At 48.1% G+C, this 22,481-nt stretch overlaps 2 protein-coding genes across 2 annotated transcripts; one reads left to right on the top strand and one right to left on the bottom strand.

Annotated features, from left to right (window-relative positions):
- The first annotated feature begins 115 nt into the window (after window positions 1-115).
- pkmb (pyruvate kinase M1/2b) lies at window positions 116-7,790 on the top strand. The gene is made up of 11 exons (XM_080002299.1): window positions 116-161; window positions 1,363-1,535; window positions 1,635-1,726; window positions 3,163-3,294; window positions 3,691-3,877; window positions 4,391-4,661; window positions 4,944-5,094; window positions 5,220-5,372; window positions 6,553-6,719; window positions 7,074-7,255; window positions 7,339-7,790. The coding sequence occupies exons 2-11, from the start codon at window positions 1,391-1,393 to the stop codon at window positions 7,443-7,445; spliced, it is 1,587 nt and encodes a 528-aa protein (XP_079858425.1). The 5' UTR covers window positions 116-161; window positions 1,363-1,390; the 3' UTR covers window positions 7,446-7,790.
- Window positions 7,791-10,003: 2,213 nt separating this feature from the next.
- Window positions 10,004-21,953, bottom strand: LOC307231732 (potassium/sodium hyperpolarization-activated cyclic nucleotide-gated channel 3-like; the record flags this gene model as incomplete). The annotated part of the gene is made up of 8 exons (XM_080002528.1): window positions 10,004-11,574; window positions 11,754-11,918; window positions 12,816-13,056; window positions 13,610-13,756; window positions 14,790-15,008; window positions 15,483-15,644; window positions 16,624-17,047; window positions 21,310-21,953. 8 exons carry the CDS (start codon window positions 21,951-21,953, stop codon window positions 10,004-10,006), a joined length of 3,573 nt encoding a protein of 1,190 aa, XP_079858654.1.
- Window positions 21,954-22,481: the final 528 nt, after the last annotated feature.

Raw genomic sequence — 22,481 nt, 5'->3', positions numbered from 1 at the left:
TAATAATTTAATTCTGAAAAAACACCTGTAAACCGGACTGTCCTGCGGCACTATACGCGCACGGATACTCACCGCCCACGAAAGTAGCTCCGGTCGGGCGGGGGGATAACTTCCACCTCCGCTGCCCTTTGACGCACTAGTCCCTGAAGTTCATCCAAGAGGTGAGTGTCCACTGCAAAGCTCCACAGCTGTTGACAGCGTTCAGGAGTTTTACTTGGGTTTATTTTATTTTCATTGCATTGTTTTACGCTCATCCGTTTCAAAATACTTATTTTCACTACTAATAAAACGAATTAAATCCCAATGTGCGAATAAACTAGTCCTGTTAAAAATTGTAATAACTAAAGAGACTGAAATTGAGCAGTGATATATGTAATATACAACATTTCAATGGCATCATGAAACAAAAGATAACAAGATTATTTTTTTAACATTATGTTTTGAACCTAGTGCGCATGCGTACAACCCACAGTTGACAGTTGACAGTCGAGAGCTGTTGGTCATTAAAGCTCCTTAAGGCTGTGATGACCAAACCATCCATTCAGCTAAATGAAACTAATCAACTGATCACATCCAAAAATACTACTGATAAGTTAGAGCATTTAAATGGAGGGTGTTGGCTGTGATCATAGTGCATTCCATGTCTCCCCATGTAATCCGTGTTCCAATCATAATACCAAGCTGCCAGAGACAACACCATTTGCCATGAGGCTGCATGATGTTTTTTCCGTATAGAAGACCAATGCAGGCGCTTATATTCTCGCACTATTAAAATTGCACATACATTTCAGACTTGAAGTGTCAAATAGTGTGTATGTTGTGTGTGTGTGTGTGTGTGTGTGAGACTGTCAGACGTTAGCAGCTTAAATTCCCACCAGTATTCAGGAGCTGTGCAGTCATGCAGGCACGCACACTGTCTTTGTTGCTCTTCGGAAAGGGCATGGTGATCACCGTGCGAAGCCCCTTTTCATGCAGGTTAATAAGCTCCTCAAATTCGCTGTGTCATCCTCAGAGGGGTCATGGATCAGTAGCGTCTTTGTTGGGGTGTTTTATGTTCTTTCGAAGCCTAGTTTCACTTCCTACCTTATGTTGATGTTTTATTCTCTTCTTACAGGATACTAGGTTGGCATTAGGTTGTAAAGTTATAGCTTGTTGATCCTAAGTTGGCTCAGCAGTTAACTTCAATCCATAAGGGTATGATCAAGCGTTGAAGCTTGACATACATTCCGTGGCAGAAGAAATATGAGTGTATTTCTCTGAAGTTTATGTCTGATGCATATTTTAAAGAACCAAGGCCGACCAAAGCGTAATACACATAACCAAAGCCCTTAACACGGAGCAAACACCACTGTTCTCCCCCAGGACTTTTCCTGCAGACACAGATCCAGTCATGTCGAAGGACAAAGGTTGCTCCATCATGAAGACCCAGCAGCTCCACGCCGCCATGGCGGACACCCACCTGGAGCACATGTGTCTGTTGGACATCGACTCCGAGCCGGCCGTGTCCCGCAACACCGGCATCATCTGCACCATCGGTCCGGCAAAATTTCAAAAACTCTAAATGTCAAGGTCTTTATCACCCGTAGGTTGTATAACTTTAAGTTTGGGATTTGCGTCTCTTTGCGTTAACGCAGGGCCGGCCTCCCGCTCCGTGGAGATGGCCAAGAAGATGATCAAGGCTGGTATGAACGTCGCGAGAATGAACTTCTCTCACGGAACTCATGAGGTCAGTCTCCGATGGGAAACATCGGCAGCCGTGACACAATTATCAGTGATTTACATCCGGTTCTGTTTGAACCCTCGGTGCCTCAGCCATTTTGAATCTGCAGAAGGACCTGGTGACATTATTTGCGTCTCAGGGTATCAGTCAGTGGCTGTAAGTTGATCGGGCGCTCGCCCTTGCCCTTCAGCCGCTTCAGCTGCGGCTCCGTTCTGCGGCCAGTCAGCAGCCAGTTGTGTGGAAGCCAACGCGTGGACCTAAAACCACTGACCTCTCGCCTTTAAAAGTCATGGCTTTTAACCTTTTTTCACTCTCACTGGATGAAGGTGACCTCGGTAAAATATCACGGCTGAATAACCAAACTCAGACGTGGTAGATATTTTAGGTGTGGCTGTCGAAGGGGCAGCAGCAGTGACTATATAGTGAGGTGTGTGTATATATATATATACACACACACACCTACTTTTCCTCATTACTCAAGTTAATAAACATCATCTTTATTTTGAATAGCTCTTGTTCCAGCTGGCGTAAAAAAAAAAGAAAATCAGTCACCGCCTCAGTGTTCCACTGCTTTACAGGAAAACACGTCAAAATAAAAATACGTCTAAAGCGCAGTCCGTGCGCCAAGAGATTACGGCCAAGCACAAACAAAAGTTGGGGTAGAAAGAATAACACAATAAAGCAGACAGGCAGCTTGTCATGAGTAGGGCGGAAGAAATTTGACCTCAGTTTCATTGGTGTGTCAGTTGTCAGGACAGTTATTATTAGATGCTCACCGAGTACCCTCAGCAACGCTGGGACTGGATCCACGTCGAGGGAAACCAATGCCACTGGCAGGCGCCATTATGTGAAAACCGAAGCACTGAATGATTACACAAGAATATTCCTTATGCTGTTATGCTTCGGATTTATTTTCCATATTTACAGCAGTGGTTGATATGGAAACACTTTCAGATTATTATTTATTAATTACACAGGCGTATTGTAAAATGCTTGAGGGTTGTGACAGTATCTGTTTTTTGGGGGTTTTTTTTTAATCATAATTCAGGAGGATATGAGGACAGGATTTGATCTTGAGGTTCGGTGAAACTTTGCAGCAACTGTTGCTTTCTACCTCTCAGTTTGTGAAAGGTGTTCTATTAATGGAAGTTGAATTTGGACAATGTCATGTGCGCACCACCTGTTGCTGTTACCCTGTCAATATTTATCATGTATGGTTATGTGACTGATGTTGTGCAGTCTAATGCGACCGAGTCGGCCCCAAAACTACTTCGGTGACCTTATTTCCTCGTCGAAAGTTTGAAACTGCGACACCAAGAAATGAGTCCCTGTCCACCAAAGCAGTTCAGTATTAAAAACGGCACCTTAGTTTGTTCATTCTTGACGTTACATACATATTACGTGCAGTGTTTAAGTGTTTTCTTCTAATACCCACCATACAGTATCATGCCGAGACCATCAAGAATGTGCGTGACGCCACGGAGAGCTTTGTACCAGGCTCGGTCGACTACAGACCCGTGGCCATCGCCCTGGACACCAAGGGACCAGAGATCCGGACTGGACTCATCAAGGGGGTGAATTCACACTACCCTGCCCTAAACAAGGGAAAGAAACCGCTTGAAGGACAGCTTCAGCTTCAGCACTTTAAGCATTTTTGCAGCCGTGTGGTGTCTACGGAGCTCCCCGCTCCACTGGAAACCGGCCAGAGTGGTCTCTATGTTCAGTTTTACTGTTATTGATGCTAGCATAGTGTTTGTGAGAATCTGCTTTGTTTATCACTGGTTGCCACGGTGTTGCAAATACGTGACGCTCCATTATGAAAAGCTCCTCCATTTTCAGTTTTGAGAAAAAATAGGAAGGAAGGCAGGAGGTGAAAGTGCCGGAAGTGAACTTTAAGGCCAAATGAGAGCCACACAAGTGTTTAGATGGTTGCTCCATGTTATAGTTTGCTCTCCTATGGTCTTGCTTAGAGCGGCACTGCTGAGGTGGAGCTGAAGAAGGGGGAAATCATCAAGCTGACCTTCAACGACCAGTTCAAGGACAACTGTGACGACAAAGTTCTCTGGCTCGACTACAAAAACATCACCAAGGTCGTAGAGCTGGGAAGCCACATCTACATCGACGACGGTCTCATGTCCCTCAAGGTCAAGGAAATCGGTAAGCATGCAAACAAAATACTACCTTGTTTCATACATACAGTACCATAGACCATGAATGTTAGGCAGCGTTTGCACATGAAAAGGAACAAATCTCAATTTTCATTTAATACATGAAAATTGTAAAAATAACATTAGACCTGATCTGCGATGCGTCACTTATCAATTAGTTGGAACTTTCTGCTGTGGGGGATTTAAATCAATCGTCAGGGCAACAAATACTGAATTATAAACATGACATGTTGTAGTCACTGTGCAAAATGCCAGACAATTGCTGTGTCTTGAATAACATACTAGTATATTATTTTTTACGCCAAATTATTGTTCAGTATGTCCAAAACCAAAGTATGCTCGAATAATATGCAAAAGGTACCGGGATGAAACACATCCGAATGGATTTAATTTAATATACAAGTTAGATTGTTCTCTGGCAAAGCCTGTAATTCTGTGCTCAAGTAAGTGAACTTTCTGTTCACTTACTGCACCAAATTCCTCTTCGTCTCATGAACTCAAGGCAGCGACTTCCTGATGTGCGAGATTGAAAACGGCGGCATGCTGGGCAGCAAGAAGGGCGTCAACTTGCCCGGAGCCGCCGTGGACCTGCCGGCCGTGTCGGAGAAGGACATCCAGGACCTGCAGTTTGGTGTGCAGCAGGGCGTCGACATGGTCTTCGCCTCCTTCATCCGCAAGGCGTCCGACGTGCACGCCGTCAGGAAGGTGCTGGGAGAGAAGGGCAAAGACATCAAGATCATCAGCAAACTGGAGAACCACGAGGGTGTGCGCCGGTGAGAGCTTTACAAGGTTGTAAAAACCACCACATTGAGATGAACGAATCGTTCTGATCACCTATCGCTGTACCGATGGTTCCCGTCGCCTGTGTGCATGAGTCCTGTCAGACATATTAACAGGGAGCAATAGTTTTTAATAAACATTTTACAGTGGACATATTCCTTTACACGTTGCAGCTGTCATTGTCTTATGTCTTTGTGTCCAAAGCTGTAAGTTTGGGGTAGTTCCTTTTTGGTAGTAGATAATTTCTTTATCCTGTTCATTTCTCCACACAATAGATTTGATGAGATCCTGGAGGCGAGCGATGGCATCATGGTCGCTCGGGGTGATTTGGGGATCGAGATCCCCACCGAGAAGGTCTTCATCGCCCAGAAGATGATGACGGGTCGCTGTAACAGGATCGGAAAACCCATCACCTGCGCAACACAGGTCTGTGACGGCGGCGACGCCGGGGGGACGCTGGGGGCGGCGGCGCCGGAGGAAAGCGCGGCGAGGTGTACAGTGTGAGTACGAACCAAAACATCTCCTCCTCCTCCTCCTCCGCGGTCTCTCAGATGTTGGAGAGCATGATCAAGAAGCCGCGCCCGACCCGCGCCGAGGCCAGCGACGTCGCCAACGCCGTGCTGGACGGCAACGACACCATCATGCTGAGTGGTGAGACGGCAAAGGGAGATTACCCCGTGGAGGCCGTGAGCACACAGCACAGGGTGAGAGCGCCCCCCACTGGCCACACGCTCTCAGTGTTCAATTGTCCGCAGGTGTTTTTCAACATGCATGTGCCATGATGGATTTTCAACAAACAGCAAATTAGTGGAACATCTCTGTGAACTGCATGAGCCAGTCAATCCAAAAAAACAAAACTTGATTTGACCATTGTTACCGACAAAGACTGTGATGTACAGTCAGTTTAACTGTTAATGAAAAGGGCTGGGCGAGATACCATTAGAATATCCTATCGATATAAGAAAAGTATTGTTATTGCAATTATGGTTAAATCTTGTCTCTATGGGTGTATTACAGTAAAATAACACAATGTTCTGAACTTCATAGACTGTTGGAGCTGTTCTGATCAGCGTCTCTACCTGCTCGATCATGGCAAAGAAGCCCCTTACATTTTATTATTTTTCTTCTTAAAAATGACGCTCAGACCCTGGGCGTATCTTTAACAGTCAGGGTGCAAGGTATTCATCAAAAAATAAAGTGATATTTGATTTTGTCAATATCACCCAGCCATAGTAATGACAAATTAAGGTGTTGGGTTGTAAGGTTGCATCAGACAAAAGCACCTTCTAGAAAACGTACTGTGATGAATCAGAACAAAATATAATCAGCAAGACTATCTGGTGCTGCCAGTTAAACCAGAGCGTAGCCTCAGAGAAGTAAAGACTCATAGGACATGTATTCAAGATCAGTCTGTTTGCTGTTTGCTGTTTGCTGTGTGAGTAACCCTTTGTAGATTAAATAGAGTAAAACATCCATATAGAATATAGAATTAGCTTGGGTTTTACTAACTGCTTGTGATTTATGTGTTTAACTTGCTCTGTGAACCTCTGCCTCTCTCAACCTGCCATTTATCAGCCATCAAACCTGGCATCATGTCTGGTCATTTTGCTCTTAACTGTGTGAGTCTGAGGATCCGCACTGCACGACAACGGCCCCTGGACGTCATGGCCGACGCTGTTGTTTAGCCTCAGGTCTCGGTGCGCTCCCAGGTATGCAGTCCTCGGCGCGTCCATCAGCTGACTTTTATTTTTCTTAACCTTCCGTTTGCGAGCCACAAGCTCACTGTGTGTCATCTTCACACTGCAGAACACTAACATCTAGACACCTGAAGCGGGTGTTTGATTAGACCCTGTCGCCAGACCCCTTCTCATTTCCCGTGTCCAGATCGCCCGCGAGGCTGAGGCGGCCATGTACCACAGGCAGATGTTTGAGGAGCTGCGCCGGACCTCCCACCTGACCCGCGACCCCACCGAGTCTGTGGCCATCGGGGCGGTGGAGGCTTCCTTCAAGTGCTGCGCTAGCGCCATCATCGTGCTCACCAGATCCGGCAGGTGTGTAGCTCCACTCTGCGTCACGGTGTACAGCCAGTCACTCTTGAGGGGGAATTCTGCACGGTCGTACCCCTGGAGTCTTCTTACCAAGTTTGGGGAAACTTACCATCCGTGATCCGTTCACGACCTTTTGGGACTTGAACCCTGACATTTCCGAGGTTAATTTTAACTCACTGTCTGAGCCTCTGCGCAATATCAGCTTGATGATGCCGGATGAAGTATGCGTGCGCTTAGTCAGCATTTGGGAGCAATTATAACTTAATTTAATTTAATTTAATTTGCAAACAAATATTCTCTCCAACATTGTGTTAATAAGCTCTGCTTCACTGCGTCATTTCCACTTTCCACCCACAGGTCTGCTCACATGCTGTCGAGGTACAGGCCCCGTGCTCCCATCATCGCTGTGACCCGCTGTGGCCAGTGTGCCCGCCAGGCGCATCTGTACCGCGGCATCTACCCCGTGCTCTACACCAAGCCTGCCAACGACGTGTGGGCCGAGGACGTCGATCTGCGTGTCAACTTTGCCTTGGAAGTTGGTGAGTGATCCACCGCATGGTTCTCTCAGCCTTGTGTCACCACAAAGCGGCGTCACTAACTCCTCCATTTTCTATGCTTACAGGCAAGCACCGCAGCTTCTTCAAGTCCGGCGATGTGATCATTGTCGTCACTGGCTGGCGTCCGGGCGCAGGCTACACAAACACCATGCGCGTGGTCCTCGTGCCTTGAAAGCCCCCCATAGGACATTACAAACCAACCAGTCTGTTATCTCCTTTAACCTCCCTACCCTAAATATCACATCATCCCCACAGCACACCTCCTTAAACCTTGATTCCACTTTACCAGATGTGTTACTTTCTGATCAGTGCCCAACTCAACACCTTTTAGTGCAAACTCTTTGGCCCCGTACTTTGCTGTGTGTCTGTCTGAGAAACTACAGTCAGTTCCATTGTTTTGGAGTATGGATGAGCACACACTATTCTAAAGTGGACATTTGGTCAGTTGTGGCCATCTGGACTGTAACGTGATATGGCATGACTGGATTTCGGTACTTAAATAAACTGTAGGAGGAAATCTCTTCTCTGCTTCTATTTCTTTCCAGCCGCATTCTACTGTTCTGTACATATTTATTTTCTTTATGTTAAAGGGAGGTCACTATTAAAATGACTGGAAGGGAACTGTCTACTGCTTTGCCATTTTAGAGCCCACCCCACCATCTAGCGGTGATCTAAGGAACTACATGTGGAATGTCAAAGCTCTACACTGTGGATTGTGCCCTTCAAAAATATTTTTCATCAGTATTGTTCTGGCAGCAGGTTAATTTCAAAGAGAAACCCTATGCCAATACTGTTATGTATTGTATTTATTTATGGTATTTGCTATTCTCTCATTTAACAGCAATCATTTAAGCAGATACTTTTCTTTGTATCGAACAGCAAAAGGAAATACCACGACAGAGGTTAGGTACTGCCATTACAAACTACTTATCCATCTTTAGCTGTGTGCCTTCATCAGCCTTTTATCAGATTCTGTAGCATGCAACAATAAGCACTCAACAAGGAATCAGCAGTTTCAATGTGCATTATTAACAGTATGTTATTTTTATTGCATTGAATTCAATAGCTTAAATAAAATATACCTAAAATACATAAGTGGTGTCATTTAGTTTGGAGGTCCAAAGGCAACAAAATAAAAATAAAAAATGGAAATTGTTGATTGCCAGATCCCAAAACATACAAGACCCCCCTCCCTCCCCCCTTTAAATGGTATCTACGATGATATCATTTTAAACATTATCCGTCCTGCTATCTCAGCTTAGGGTCAGACAGTATTCAGGTTCAGTAACTAACAGGCTGACACCACCGTGCAGAACCTCAGATGTGTGTCATTTTGAAGAGGTCCTGGCCATTCAGCAGTTCTGAAAAGAGTATACTCTAAATACATTAGATTATAAACAAGAATGAGGATTTAAGATATCTATAGGTGTGGGTTGCTGGCCTTTGAAAAAAAAAAATACATTCAAAAAAAATCTATCAGGTAACAGGTTATTGATTCAGCATAGCATCACAAGCAGCAGTTCTTTGACAGATTACCAACCCCATCATTCACATACAGTAATAGAGGTAAGTATGCAGCAAAATGACACAAACCATATGTCTCCAAGTCACCACATTTAGCCCTTTGATTGGTGCAAGAAAACATTCAGATCAGCCTCAGTGTATCCCTTGCTTTAGGATTGTCCACACTTACTGCATCACCGTCTGGGGTGAAATATGGTTTTCCAAACTGTAAACCATCCCGCTCACCCACTCTCCCTTTTGAAGGGGACATGTGCTTCAATTCACAATTTATAGTATCTTTGAATAGCTATAAAAATGTTGATTATTGCATACGGTGCTTATAGCGCACTGAACCTTGGCTCATGCGTCCTGTACCTTCGTTATCCTCTCACAGGACTGAGACTCCCAACATGCAACAGGTGTGTAGCTCCACTCTGCATCACAGCGGTTGTGGAGTACAGGGCGGCATCAAGCCTCCTCCCCCAGGTCTATTGACCACTCTCCGACAGGGAGTGATCTCATTCATGTCGTCGAGATTCCCCTTGAAGCACTTGAAGCACATATCCCGCTGACTTACAAACAAACACAGGTTACATTACATTCATTACTTCGATTCCTTCGGCGTGAATTGATTTGCATTATCAAAACCATCTGGGTAGATATTGCTGAATCGATACTTTGGAAGACGTACCGTCATCGAACACTTGAGAGCGACTCGTCTCTGAAATCACCAAAGTGCACTGTTTGTTTCTCAGTCAACCTCTTCAGTTAAACCTGACATTCATGCAGCGTAATCTACTGCGACACAGGCTATAAAAAGGATACGTTTAGGCTTCATCCAAAACCAGACACAAGTCTTGACCGTGATCCAAAGAAAGGGGCGGAGGCGAAGACTTACACAAATGTATCTACACAAGAGCTTTTTAACATAAACAAATAACATAACACACAGTCTTACCATAATACAATACACAGGATGACCGATATCTTCGAGAGGGGCTATGTGTATATGTTTTCATATCATAATTATATTCAAAGACGCATTGTCCCGTAGAAAAATACCAACCATTGTTCATTAATGTCCACCATTGGATCACTCTGTATAGAAAAAGATTTTGTCGACCTGCGATACGGTTACAGTACCACACCCTCCTACTTCAAAGCGATGAGCCCATCTTCTTCCCGAAGCTCCTCCACCTCTCCGCCAGAGAAGGGTGTGGTCTAACCTCACAAGTTGGAGGGGAGTTTCGACTGTTTGTGTTCTGTCTCTAACACCTTAGGTGGCGACCTACGGTGGGGTGACTGGACTCCGACGTACTGGTTCTGAGGTTCAAGCCCCGACTGCGTTCGACCCAGCAGGGTGGCTTGGCCCGGGGTGGGGCTGTAGGATTTATTGATAGCCATGGATGCGGAGAAGGGGCTATACGCTCCCCCCGACCCCTCCATGGAGCAGCTGATACCCAAAAGCCCTACGTGGGGTAGGGAGCTTTGAGAGCCTGAGATAGTCTTGATTTCCTGGGTAAGGAGATCAGCTGAGGACTCTGCCCTCTCTAGCCCTTTGGGGGTACAGGTCACCCTGGCGGGGCATGAGGTCTTGGGGATCAATGAGCTGTGAGAGGCCACGGCGCTGGGGAGCTCACTGTGGTGCACAGTCCGAGCCATTGCGGGGCTCTGGATGCTGGGGCTGAGGACTGGAGGGGTGTAGCAGGGGGAGCCCTCACCAGAGCCATACTGGGCCAGGGAGGCCAAGGCAGAATGTTCGGGGGGAACCTGGGGCAGAAAAACAGAGTGGAGGCCGGCCAGACTGTGGTGTGCCAGGGAGGAGGAAACCCCAAATCCAGCTGCAGACGCTGGCAGCTCTGGTACACATCCACTGGAGGAGTGAGTCTTGGTAGCGAAGGGAAAATGAGGGAAGTTCTGACCGCTGGTCGTCACTCTCTCATGACTAGACCCCTTCTGCTGAGTGCTGCCATGAGAGGACAGCTGGCTTAGGATGGGGCTGACGGAGCTGGAAATCAGCGGAGTTATACAGGAGGCCGAGGGGGCGGGGAATCTCCCTGTTAGCCTCCCCGGCTGCCCGTGCAGGAGGGACCCTGCTGGATGGGGTGAGGTTCCCACGGTACCGTGGAGGGGCTGTGTGTGAAGCTGAGCGGTGCAGGTGGAGGAGAAGGAAGCCTGGCTGACAGAGTAAACCGTGGGAATGGTGCACTGGGGCAGATGGGGTGAAGGTGCATGTGTGGGGTGATGCTGAGCAGCGAGGGGCTGGGAGTTGCTGGTGAACGTGGGCTGGGAGGAGAGGGATGGTGACATCGGTGCAGTGCAAACATGCTGCGCTCTGTAGGAGGCCAGAAGAGGAGTGTTCACCCCAGAGCGGAATTTGGTGGAGCTGGCAGGAGAGCAAGGCTCTGAGCCACACCCGGTCATGTTCGCGCTGATGTGGAACCTTTTTGGATGAGAAACGGAGTCCCTGAAGGAGCCAGATGCGGCAGCCAGAGGGTGGTGGAACAGGATGGGGGGCAGCTGAGAATGGTGGGCCAGAGCGAGGGCCAGCGGGGTGGTGGCAGCAGCCGCCTGCAGTGGGGCCTGGACCAGCGGGGCCCAGATGACTGGGGTGGACGAGTTGGGAGCCAGGGTGGCGTTCAGGCTCTGGGCGGCAGCGGTTTGGATCAGCTGGGCGCACTGGGCCATGTCACGGTCATGTTGGACTATTCTCTGGATGATCTCATTTTCCTGTAGATTGAGCGTGCCTGAACTTTGATGATGCTGCACTTTGTGTTGGAGAACGGAGTTCCTCTTACCTGTTGAAAAAAAAAAAACACAAAAAAAACACAAAACACACCCAACATCACCCCAACTGTTCACATCTCCCACAGAATATTAAACTAACTCCTCCGAGGTCAATTTAAAAGGGGGGAAGTGCTGCTGTCCCATATCAATTTGCAGCATGGACACTTTTTATCTCTCAGTAAGGGCTCACCGATGCGGTCCAGGCGGTCCAGAGCCACGGTCTCGAAGGCTCTCCTCATCATGGGATACTCCTCCAGCACCTCGTTGAAGTTGCCCACCGACAGAGAGTACAGGCGGCAGTAGTTATCTGCTCTCACGCTGGCGGTTCTTCTGCCTCGAGTCAGCAGGCAAATCTCTGCAGGGACGTTGAGTAAAGAAATCACTTTACTTTAGGTCATTATTATAACTGTTTCTTTAAAACATACTGTTTGTACATCAGAGATTAACATAAGGGATTAAACATATTGGGAATCGGAGGGGGGGACATAATTTTTTACACTAAATATGTTGATGTAAATATGACCATATTTTGCCCTTCACATTTCCTTTAAGTATGTGTTTCACAGTTATTCCGATGTTTTTGCAGCCATTTATAATGGGGAAAGCCAAAATTGTGTTATCACTGTAAAATGATGAAAACATAAAAAAGTGGCATGCCACGGAACTCCACAGATGGAGCACTTAATGCAATTTTTTCAGCTTACAGTCTGCCCTGACCTCATCTGTCCTGCCAGGTCACGAAAAAAAGGGAACACTCCATTTGCAAAAGCAGACATATTTTCCAGGACAGACGTATTGAGGATAACCTACAAACAGCATTTTCCCACTGTTCATTTGGGCATCTTGTTCAATTTTATACACTCCACAACGTGTGTGTGTGTGTGTGTGTGTGTGTGTGTGTGTGTGTGTGTGTGTGTGTGTGTGTGTGTCCGCTCATGTTCACCATGGGTGTGTTCACAATGGAAAACCCAAATGGAGGAGTCAGACTTCCTAAATCTCTGCTCTAAATCCCGAGCCCTTTTAAGAAGATGATGTGGTCATTTTTTTTTTTCCCTATCTGCAACAGTCGGAGAACTTAATCTGCTGAATCAATGGCTTATGTTATGAGAGGAGTGTGCCCCCTGGGGTTCTGAGACCCCAGAGCCGTTCACTGACCCCCGCCCGGGCACAACTAAGGCGCTCGCACCACCGCGCCGCCGCCCACACCGAGACCCGCTGCTCATGGTTTACGGTAGTCACGGGACGCGCTAACCTCCGAAGTACGAGCCGTCCGACAGCTTGGTGTCGATGCTGTTCTTGGTCAGAACGCTGACCACCCCGTGCTGGATGAAGTACATTTTCTTGCCGATGGTTCCCTCCCTGATAATGTAGTCGCCCGGCTGAAAGACCTCGAACCTTAGCTTGGTCAGCATAGAGGTCACAAAGTTGGGGTCAGCGGTGGCAAACAGAGGCATGGAGGCCACGAGCTTTCGACAGTTAAAGTTGATGATTTCCTGCAAAGACAGACACTGCTTATCGAGCCTGTAAAACCCACACAGAATGGATTCCTTTATTTTTTGCAGGGGGCCGGAACTGTAATGGGCATGAACTCACAGATCAATATGACACAGTTTGGTTCACACACTTCACAGGACCAGAGGGAATGGTTGTCCTCCATTCAATCTCCTGATGCTACTCATCGGATTAAATGGTTGTAAACATTTTATCACGCAAAGTGGTTGGATGACACACGGCTTAACAATACCTCAACCGATCAATCATCCTGATGTCATAATAAGTCAAGAAATGCCTTATTTTGAATAGAATTACAACACATTTTTGAAAAATACAATTTACTATCAGGAGCCAACATGTGTCCAACAGTTAAAAAAAAAAAGAATAACACAACCACAAAAAAAAATGTACAAATAGGCGATGTAACTGTAGTTATGTGTCGCGCCGAGAAGCCAACATGAAAAGGAACAGGTCGGGGCCGCGGTGGTGCGGACAGCTGAGGAATGACTGGATGGAGGCGGAGGTGAGGACGTAATGCGGATGGGGCCGGACCTCCCGCAGCGGCTCGTTCAGCTCCTCCAGGATGCTCTCCTCGTCGAACATCTTGCCCTGGTAACGATGCTCGTAATAGTCGTGGATCCTCTGCCGCATGCTGGCAGGGAGTTTGTGGAAGGACATGTACTGCTCCACCTGTTTGTACTGCGCGGGAGAGGAGAAGAGGAGCGTTCAGTGGAAGAAGACGCGCGTCCCGCCTCGACCCCCGCGGCGGCGGGCGCGACACTCGGAATCGTAAAACATAACGTCGTTAGATGGCCGGTCGCGGTGGGAGGGCCTTTTCGCGCCAAGGTGCGCGACGCGCGCCCGAAAACCGCAGCTGTGTGAAAACTGAGCAAACGGCGAAAAGCGTGCCGCTGCGCTATCTGATAAACACAGCTGTACTTAGCAGACCGCAGCTAATCACATTAAGCTCTGTGTCCTTCACCGCGGAGCGAGCCATCCGGTCGCACCGCGAGCTTCACGCAAGGTCAGCGGTGCACCTCAAAGTCTACCTCCCTCTCATCCCCCGGCCCCCTCCTCTCTCTCTCCCGTTTCCCCCCGTTCATGTCAGGCTTCGTTCCTCGTCTTCTACGCCGCGCTCCGGACACGGTTCGATTGGTAAAATCTCCCGTTAGAACTCATGCAATCATAAAATATTCTTCTTTTGCGGCACAGCTCGAAAAAATCGATCTGATGATCTCCAGCAACGTACCCCTGGCGTTTACTCCACCCCACCCCCCGATTCCCTTTTCAATCTGTTTAGTCTCCTTTCAAGCGGCCAATTGTCAGAATTAACACACAGCAGTTGACGCATTTCGGAGCAAACCTCACCACCGGCGATTAAACCGTCTCTCTGGTGCGCCGTGTTAATCTCCACACAACGCAACCTGACACACATTATCATTTCATCTCGAGCCCCAGCCGTGCGTGTCACACATCCCCTCCCGCCTGCTCCTGGAAAGAGTTTTGCTCCCTTTTGCCTATTCATTTTTTATCAGTAATTCTATTTTTATTTTAATTAATTTATTATATTTCAATTTTTTTTTTTACTTTACTTTGTTATATATATTCTGCTCATATTCTGTTTGTTGCTGTGCTGCTTTAACCCATATAACTAAATATTTCCCCCCTGGATCAACAGAGTGCCATCTCATCTCATCTCTTCTCATCTCGTCTTGTGAGAGTGAACACATACCTTCTCTTGGTACTGCCGTCTCGATGAATCCAAGGACTGAATGAGGGCGGTGGCGTGTCCCACAAACATGGCGAAGCACGTCGCCCCCACTATCATGCTGAGGATGGTGAGCCACACGTCGGCCATGCCGATGGGCGGGTACAGGCCGTAGCCGATGCAGAGCATGTGGCTCATGGCCTTGAAGAGCGCGTACGAGTACTGCTGCCCCCACGTGTCGTTCTGCGGGAAGGGGGGAGACGACGGGAGGGAAACGAGGGGTCTCTGATCATCCCAAACACTAATAAAAGCTGCGGCGGCACTTTCAGTGCGTTAATGTCTGAGTGACGGATCAGAGGTGACTCCCTGACAGCCCAGATGAGAAGAGTGGACTTGAGAAAGCGTCACATCTTAGAAATGCATTTTACAGATAGACATTTACATACTGCAGTGAAGGGCTGTGTCGTTTGCCGTGCAGGCAGCGCATTAATTCTCGGGTGATATTTAACGGCGGAGCTGCGGCATTTTATTGATCAACCTTTTATTTAACCTGTGGACTTTTAAGAATTGGTAAAGCACTTTGGTTTAATAGCGCTGCATAAATAATGGCTACAGAGTCGATGATTACTGGGTAGTAAAACAGCATCACTGTAAATGCTGTCACGGTAAATGTTTTTTTTCTCCTCGCGGAAGGACCATGCCGCTGAATCCACGTACCACCATCTTGTTTCTGGTGACCCAGCAGTCAGCGGGGAAGTCCTGCAGCATGGGGACCAGGAACTGGAGACATCCATCCCAGTGGCACAGCAGCAGCATCATCCCAATCAGGTTCATGATGCGCACCATGGCGCTGGCCAAATCGTAGGTCATATGGAAAACCTGCGCGTCGCAGAGATTATGGCCGTTAGTGGACTCTAAGCGGCACAACACCAACCCAGGGACATCAAATACACAAAGTGCTAACTTTCTGTCATGCAACCGGGGTGGGTGGGGGATTTGAACCACGGGAGGTGCTGCATTGGACAGACTGCATTGTTCTTCCATAGGCAGCAGCAGAGGCTATTTCATGTTACATAATGACCTGTGAGCATCTTTAATGGTCCATAGGGGACACTGCCCTGCTAGGAATTATTACATTATGATTATATATGAAAGATAATAAAGTCAGCTGTGGGTATAGGCACGCACGCATGCACGCACGCACGCACGCACGCACGCACGCACGCACGCACGCACGCACGCACACACTCATTCAAATCCATTTCAAAGAGAAACGATAAATTAGATGTGAGGCTTCGAGGCTTTTAGTGTAAAGAAGAGAAGTATGCATTTCTCCTCGCTTAACTAACACAAAACCATAAGTGACCATAAAAACGGGACCATAAATATGAAAGTGGTGGCTTCAATAAAATCTGCCTTGGCTGCCATGAATATCTGAGATACATATTATATATGGGCGATATATAATTATAATACTGATATGAGACTAGATATTGCCTGGGATTTTTTGCAATATTGTAATAGTTAAATGTTGTCTTTAAGTAATGCCCTATTATCAACTTCGTAGACTGTTCAAGCTGTTATAATCCAAGCCTCTACCTACTTGGTCGTCATATCAACACTCCTAATGACTACTACTACTGCCTTGTGTGTAAATATCTTAGGAAAGCACCAACATCAATACTCAGGCTCTGAATATTGGGAAGTTATCAATATGGAGGCATTTACCAAATTAATATTGTTATATTTGACAGTGTCAATATCTCCCGGCCATAGACGCAAGGCATCATCGTCTATATTTGCCTCTATATATGTGTGTGTGTGTGTCGCCAGGTCGAGCGTGCGGGTGAAGATCTACCTCCTCCCACTGGTGGATGTAGCGGATGAGTCTGGAGAGGCGCAGCAGCCGCAGCAGGCTGAGGATCTTGGTGAAGCGCACGATCCGCAGGGCCCGCGCCGTCTTGTAGAAGTCCGAGTCGATGCGCGTCTCCACAATGAGGAAGATGTAGTCCACGGGGATGGAGGAGATGAAGTCCACCACGAACCAGCTCTTCAGGTACTTGATCTTGATCTGCCGCGGGTCCAGGATGATCTCCGTGTTGTCCTCCTTGACGATCCCCGTGCGGAAGTTGAGGACCAGGTCCATGAGGAAGAAGGTGTCGGAGACCACGTTGAAGACGATCCAGGGCGGCGTGTGCTCGTCCTTGAAGAAGGTGATGCCCACGGGGATGATGATGAGGTTGCCCACCATCAGCAGCAGCATGATGAGGTCCCAGTAAAACCTGAAACAGCAGAGGAGCGCAGCATGGACCAGCAGTCCTTGGAATAGAATGCGGAACATTATGTTGAAGGAATGAAGGATGACGACGCGGTGGAGATAGTTCTCATCAATATGGTCAATATGTGTGTGAATATCCTACGAACACGGTGCTCAGCCCTGAAGGGTGACTGAGGAGGAGTTTCCACTCTGACTTTTATAATCATGGTTGAGAATAAATCCGATCTATTCGGCCTTGAAGCATATTGATCGCTGCTGTCCTGCATATTTCCCTGTGTCTTGTCCTAATAACGCTGATATTTTTATGTCCTTGTGACTTATTTGAATTAATTTATTCAAACTTAACAGCACTTAAGTCAACAGTTTATGAATAGTTTATTTGACTTAATAATCAAAGTCTACAACTCCACAATCTTTTCTTTTTATAAAAAAATAAATTTAATTTAATTAAATTTAACAAAATGTAATAAATAAAACTCCACATTCTACTCATATGAAAGTATTTGAAGTAGTTGATATAAAACATTCTCAAATATTGAAAGATGTTCATGCATCAATCTCTGTAGTTTCAGCAAAACGTGTCGATAGTCCCGGCAAAGAAATATTTGTTGACGTTACAAATAAATGTATACATGGAAAAAGTACGATATTTGTAGTGTTTCAATTAAAAAGGCATTTCATATTGTAATTGGCAATGTTAATAACTGCTAAGATGCCACGGGGAAAGAGAATTAATTCAACAGCTTTCGATAAATATATAATTTTTATTCGATTTTACTTCAATGTTAACACTGTAATCCTAAATCTCATCATAGAAATGAGCTAAAACTCATCACGTTCTTCCAGTGATTTTGTGAGGCCGTGCGCTCCCTCCAGTCCTCCCTCTTGTTGTTTTCCGTTAGAGATGCAGAGACGGCGGGAGATGCGCTGTATGCATCTGCGAGGCTGCGTCCTCATCTTATTGTTCTAATTAACCGGTTATTGATCGAGCAGGAGGCTGCTCGGCCCACACACTGGTATGGATTTGCAAGGGGAGAGAAAAGTCAGCGTTTTCACCGTTTAACGTTCCTTACGGGTGGTGAGACAGGATGCTCGCGTTATACAAATCAAACCTGTGCTAATTACATTCCGAAAGGGAATATTCGGGAGGGGACATCTGCGAGCTTTACTTTTAGAACCTCGGTAAAAAGGCATCGACTAAGTGAGCGTCCTTTAAAAAAGTAATCTTATTATTGTAGTGATGATCCTGACGACAGGGAAAAAGGATTTCGACGACGGAGATTAAACACTTGTGCCGTTATGCCGGTGTCTTAAAAGTAATTAGTTGGCAAAGCTCCCAAAAGCAGCGCTCCTGGTACCGCGATGCTGTCTGCGTTAAAGGGAGCCGAGTGGAAGTCGAGGGGGACCATACCATAACCTAGAAACAGGGGTTGGAATACAGGAACATATTGTAATCACTTATACCCGGGCTCCACCGGAGAACATTGCAAAAAGAGCAAACCTCAGAGGGCAGGGCTGCCATTTGCTCTAATCAGCTTTCTGTTGTTCTCTGCCAAACAAAGCATTTGCATTCATCTGTTCATCTGCCTGTTGTCTCTGCGGTGACACACTGGTCCTAATTGCACTTCCCCTCTCTGGTTAAATCCACCGTTATCTCCTGGGAATCCATGTCATCTCCAGGAGTCAGCCCCCCATCAGCCAGATGTTGAGTAGTTAGCATTACCGCTGCGCACACGTCACCGTGCAGCACTGGAACAGCTGGACCAGTAAAAAGGACATGGTATCACTTCCGTTACGCACAGGCTGCCCCGCATGCACACTCGCCGACCGGGGCCGACCGGGGCCGACCGGGGCCGACCGGGGCCGACCGTGGCCGACCGAGGCCGACCGGGGCCGACCGTGGCCGACCGAGGCCGACCGGGGCCGACCTGGGCCGACTCCACTGGCGGGCCTCCAACTCCAACGCAGCCTGGTGCTGCTGTCGGAGGCGAACTCACTTCGCTGGAAGGCAGAGGCGTAGCCCAAAAGCTCGACAGGCTCGGGGACGGGAAACTTGCACTATTTGGGTCAGAGGGCCGCCGCAGTCGAAGTGCACAGCCACGACGAGAGAAGGGAGTTACAAGCAAAGTCAACACAAAAAGGCTTAAAATGGTGAAAGGAGCTTAGAACAATCAGGACAGCTGAAAAGGGGATCACATTTGTACTAGAGATACTTATCTCTCGCTGCCAGAACGCAGACCGAGCACAACAGCCTGCGTTCAGCTCAGTGGCTTAACACACACCTGTACCGGGGGGGTCAGGCAGACCAGCAATCATATTAACTATATTTACTGTGTGTGCCAGCTCAGCAGGGCTGCTGCTCTCAGCATGAAACCCTGCGCCGAGGACGGCAGCGGCTCACAATTTAATTAACACAGTTACGATTCGACATAACTCCGACTTCAATTGGGAGAGTGTGTGGGTTTAACTGTCTACGCAGGCGTGTGTCACGAAAAGTTAAAATGGAGAGGTCGAAGAGCTGAACCCCCGCGCGGGACTTTTTACGGGTTTTAATAGTAATGTTTGCGATGGGGACCGCAGATTGAAATTAGCCATTTTTGGGGGCAACTCTGGCGTATGTGCTGTAATGTTGACTAATGTGCGCTGTCATCGCCAAATAAAATGAGTAAAAAAACACAAAAAACGAAAAAGATGTGCATCCCCACACAGACGGGGGTTAAAACGCGACATCAAACAGGCAACCCGTGGCATTGAAGTGTGACACCGACAAAGTGAAGCAACGCCGCCCCACATGTAAACTCAGAGTTAACATCTGGTCGGCCGGGCGTCCTGATTCCTCACATCATTTTTGTTTCAATCTCTCGCCCTCTCTCTCTCTCTCTCTCTCTCTCTCTCTCTCTCTCTCCGTGTGTGTTTTGTGAGCGTGCCCCCCCCCCCCTCCCCATCCACACCATCTCTGCTCCATTAGACTAATTGTGCTGTAATAATCTGCACTGATGTGTGCTTCTAATATCTTCAATGGTCATGTTACCCTATTTTGATTACCCCATTTCCAAGCCCCTGATGCACTTTCTGTAATCCACTGCCCTCACTAAATTATAAAAAAGTGTAATTCAGATGAGTGAAAAACAACTGTGGTGACACACATCAGCCCGTACAACTGGCCGGTGGAAATCTGGTGAGAGCCTCAAGGTTAAATGTTATGAAAATCCCTTTATGCCAGAGATGGACAGAACGCTGGTTTCTGTGCAGCATGCGATGCAATGTGGAGCATGGAGACCATGTGTCGTGCACACATGCACACACACACACACACACACACACACACACACACACACACACACACAGGCCCACACACACATACACAAATTCACACACAGACACACAGACACACATGCACACACGCACATACGCAAACATACATACACGCACACACACAGACACAGACAGACACACACACACACACACACACACACATACTCATGCACACACAGAAACACACACACACAGACATACTAATGCACACACACACACACACGCACACATACACACAAGCACATGCAAACACGCACACACACGCACATACACATGCACATATCAAACTCACAGACACAACACACTTTGCTTCCTGTAACTAAGCAGTTTGTGGATGGTAAATAATGGAAATCTTCCCACTGTCTGGTGCTAAGACAAACTTTGTTGAGTAAATTAACACATTTCCTTTTGTGAATTGTGGAAATTTTTGTTTCGACATTTAGACTTTGAAACATCTGTGAATTTCTGTTGTGTGCTGTCTACTTTGTTGTCTTGTTTTGTATCGTTGTTTTGTGTGTGTGTGTGTGTGTGTGTGTGTGTGTGTTTCTTGTCTCGGGACTGCAGATGTAAATTAGCTCATTTTAATTGTGCATGGACAATGTTAAATAAACAATAGACTAAACTACACTAAACAATCACACACACACACACACACACACACACACACATACACACACACATGCACAAGCAATTTTCTCCAAACCAAGAAGAGCAAGGAAAATGCTGTTAGTTGGCTGTCAATGTGACTTTAAAGGATTTTAAGTCAAATCCATCACCATGCATCGAATGTATCCTGGAGCAGCCACATGCAACAACAGCCAAGTCTGTGCAACACAATGACCCCCCCCCCCCCCATTCAAGCACCAAGCAGCCATTGATGTTTCTCATCAAACCTGCTCTGCAGATTCCAGGTCCCAAACCACTGCACACGACAGAAAGACAACTCATTACCTAAAATCACTGTATGGGTGGATTATCCAGAATCCCGCAGACTTTACTCGTTCCCTCTCGTGCTCCACGGCCCTCTCACTCCCTAACATTCGCAGGGAGAACTTGTTGACTCCCGGCTGGAGCATCGCCCCGAACTGCCGGTGCATGAACCCGGCTTGGTACAGCCTGTCGTCCTCGGGCAGGATCTGCTCGGATCCCTCCAACTTGATGAAACTCGACTGGTCGAACACCGACGCCCGGCCGGCGGAGGCGCTCCGGCCACCCGTGGCCCCCCGCTGCGCCCCGGGGCCGTGCTCCCCCGGGAAGCTGGCGTCAGCCTCCGGGATGAGGCAGCGCTGCTCGGCCGGGTCCGCTCGAAGGGGATGGCGCCCCGTGATGGAGGAGATGCTGCCCCGGAGCAGTCGGCAGTCCCCGTTCAAGTTGGTCCTCACGGGGACGTCGGGGTCCAGGTCCACGCACCCGGCCGCTTCGATGCTCCCGCAGCTGCTCGCGGGAGACGGGGAGGGCAAATGTTTTAGGCGAATACTTTTCCTTTTAGTGTCCTTGTCGCCGCTCTCGCCTTCGTCCACCGCGGGGGGTTTTTGCCCAATATTTTGCGGCAGGCTGTAGAGCCGCTTGCGCATGGAGAACTGAAACCTTTCCATGTTCGCAGCGGGAGGAGATGCGCCCTAAGGATAACCCCTGCACGCGGAGGGGACGGACCATGGATCTCGGGCTGTCTCGGGCGGGCGGCACGGCGATGGAGCACCGCGGGACCGGACTGGGCGCTCGGACACTCGCTGCCTTTCCCCCCGCGGTTCACACATCGAGCTGTGGCAGGAGCGGGCGGTCGGGTCTCGGTCTCGATCCGTCGGCGTGTGGGAGAGCAGGGACGTGCATGTTAATCCGGGTCTCCCAGAGCAGCGCGCCGCTGAGCCGCTGGAGCTCAATGACAAAGCACCGTCCGGAGGCAGCGCAGCACCGGGGGCCACGGAGAAACCGCTGCTGACATCACGAGCCCGCCGCCCGCGTGCTCTCTTCTCCAATGACCGGCGTAATTAACGGCGCTAATCCGGCGGGTTGCCATGGCAGCGGGGCGGCACGCGCCCACCCCACCCGGCCGGGACACCGCGGGGAGGATTCGAGGGTTCAAGGATTCAAGGAGTCGAGGGTTCGAGGATTCAGGGAGTCGA

Source organism: Zeus faber (genome assembly GCF_960531495.2).
Source record: "Zeus faber genome assembly, chromosome: 6".
Lineage (NCBI taxonomy): Eukaryota > Metazoa > Chordata > Actinopteri > Zeiformes > Zeidae > Zeus > Zeus faber.
This window is presented reverse-complemented; position numbering and strand designations above follow the sequence as displayed.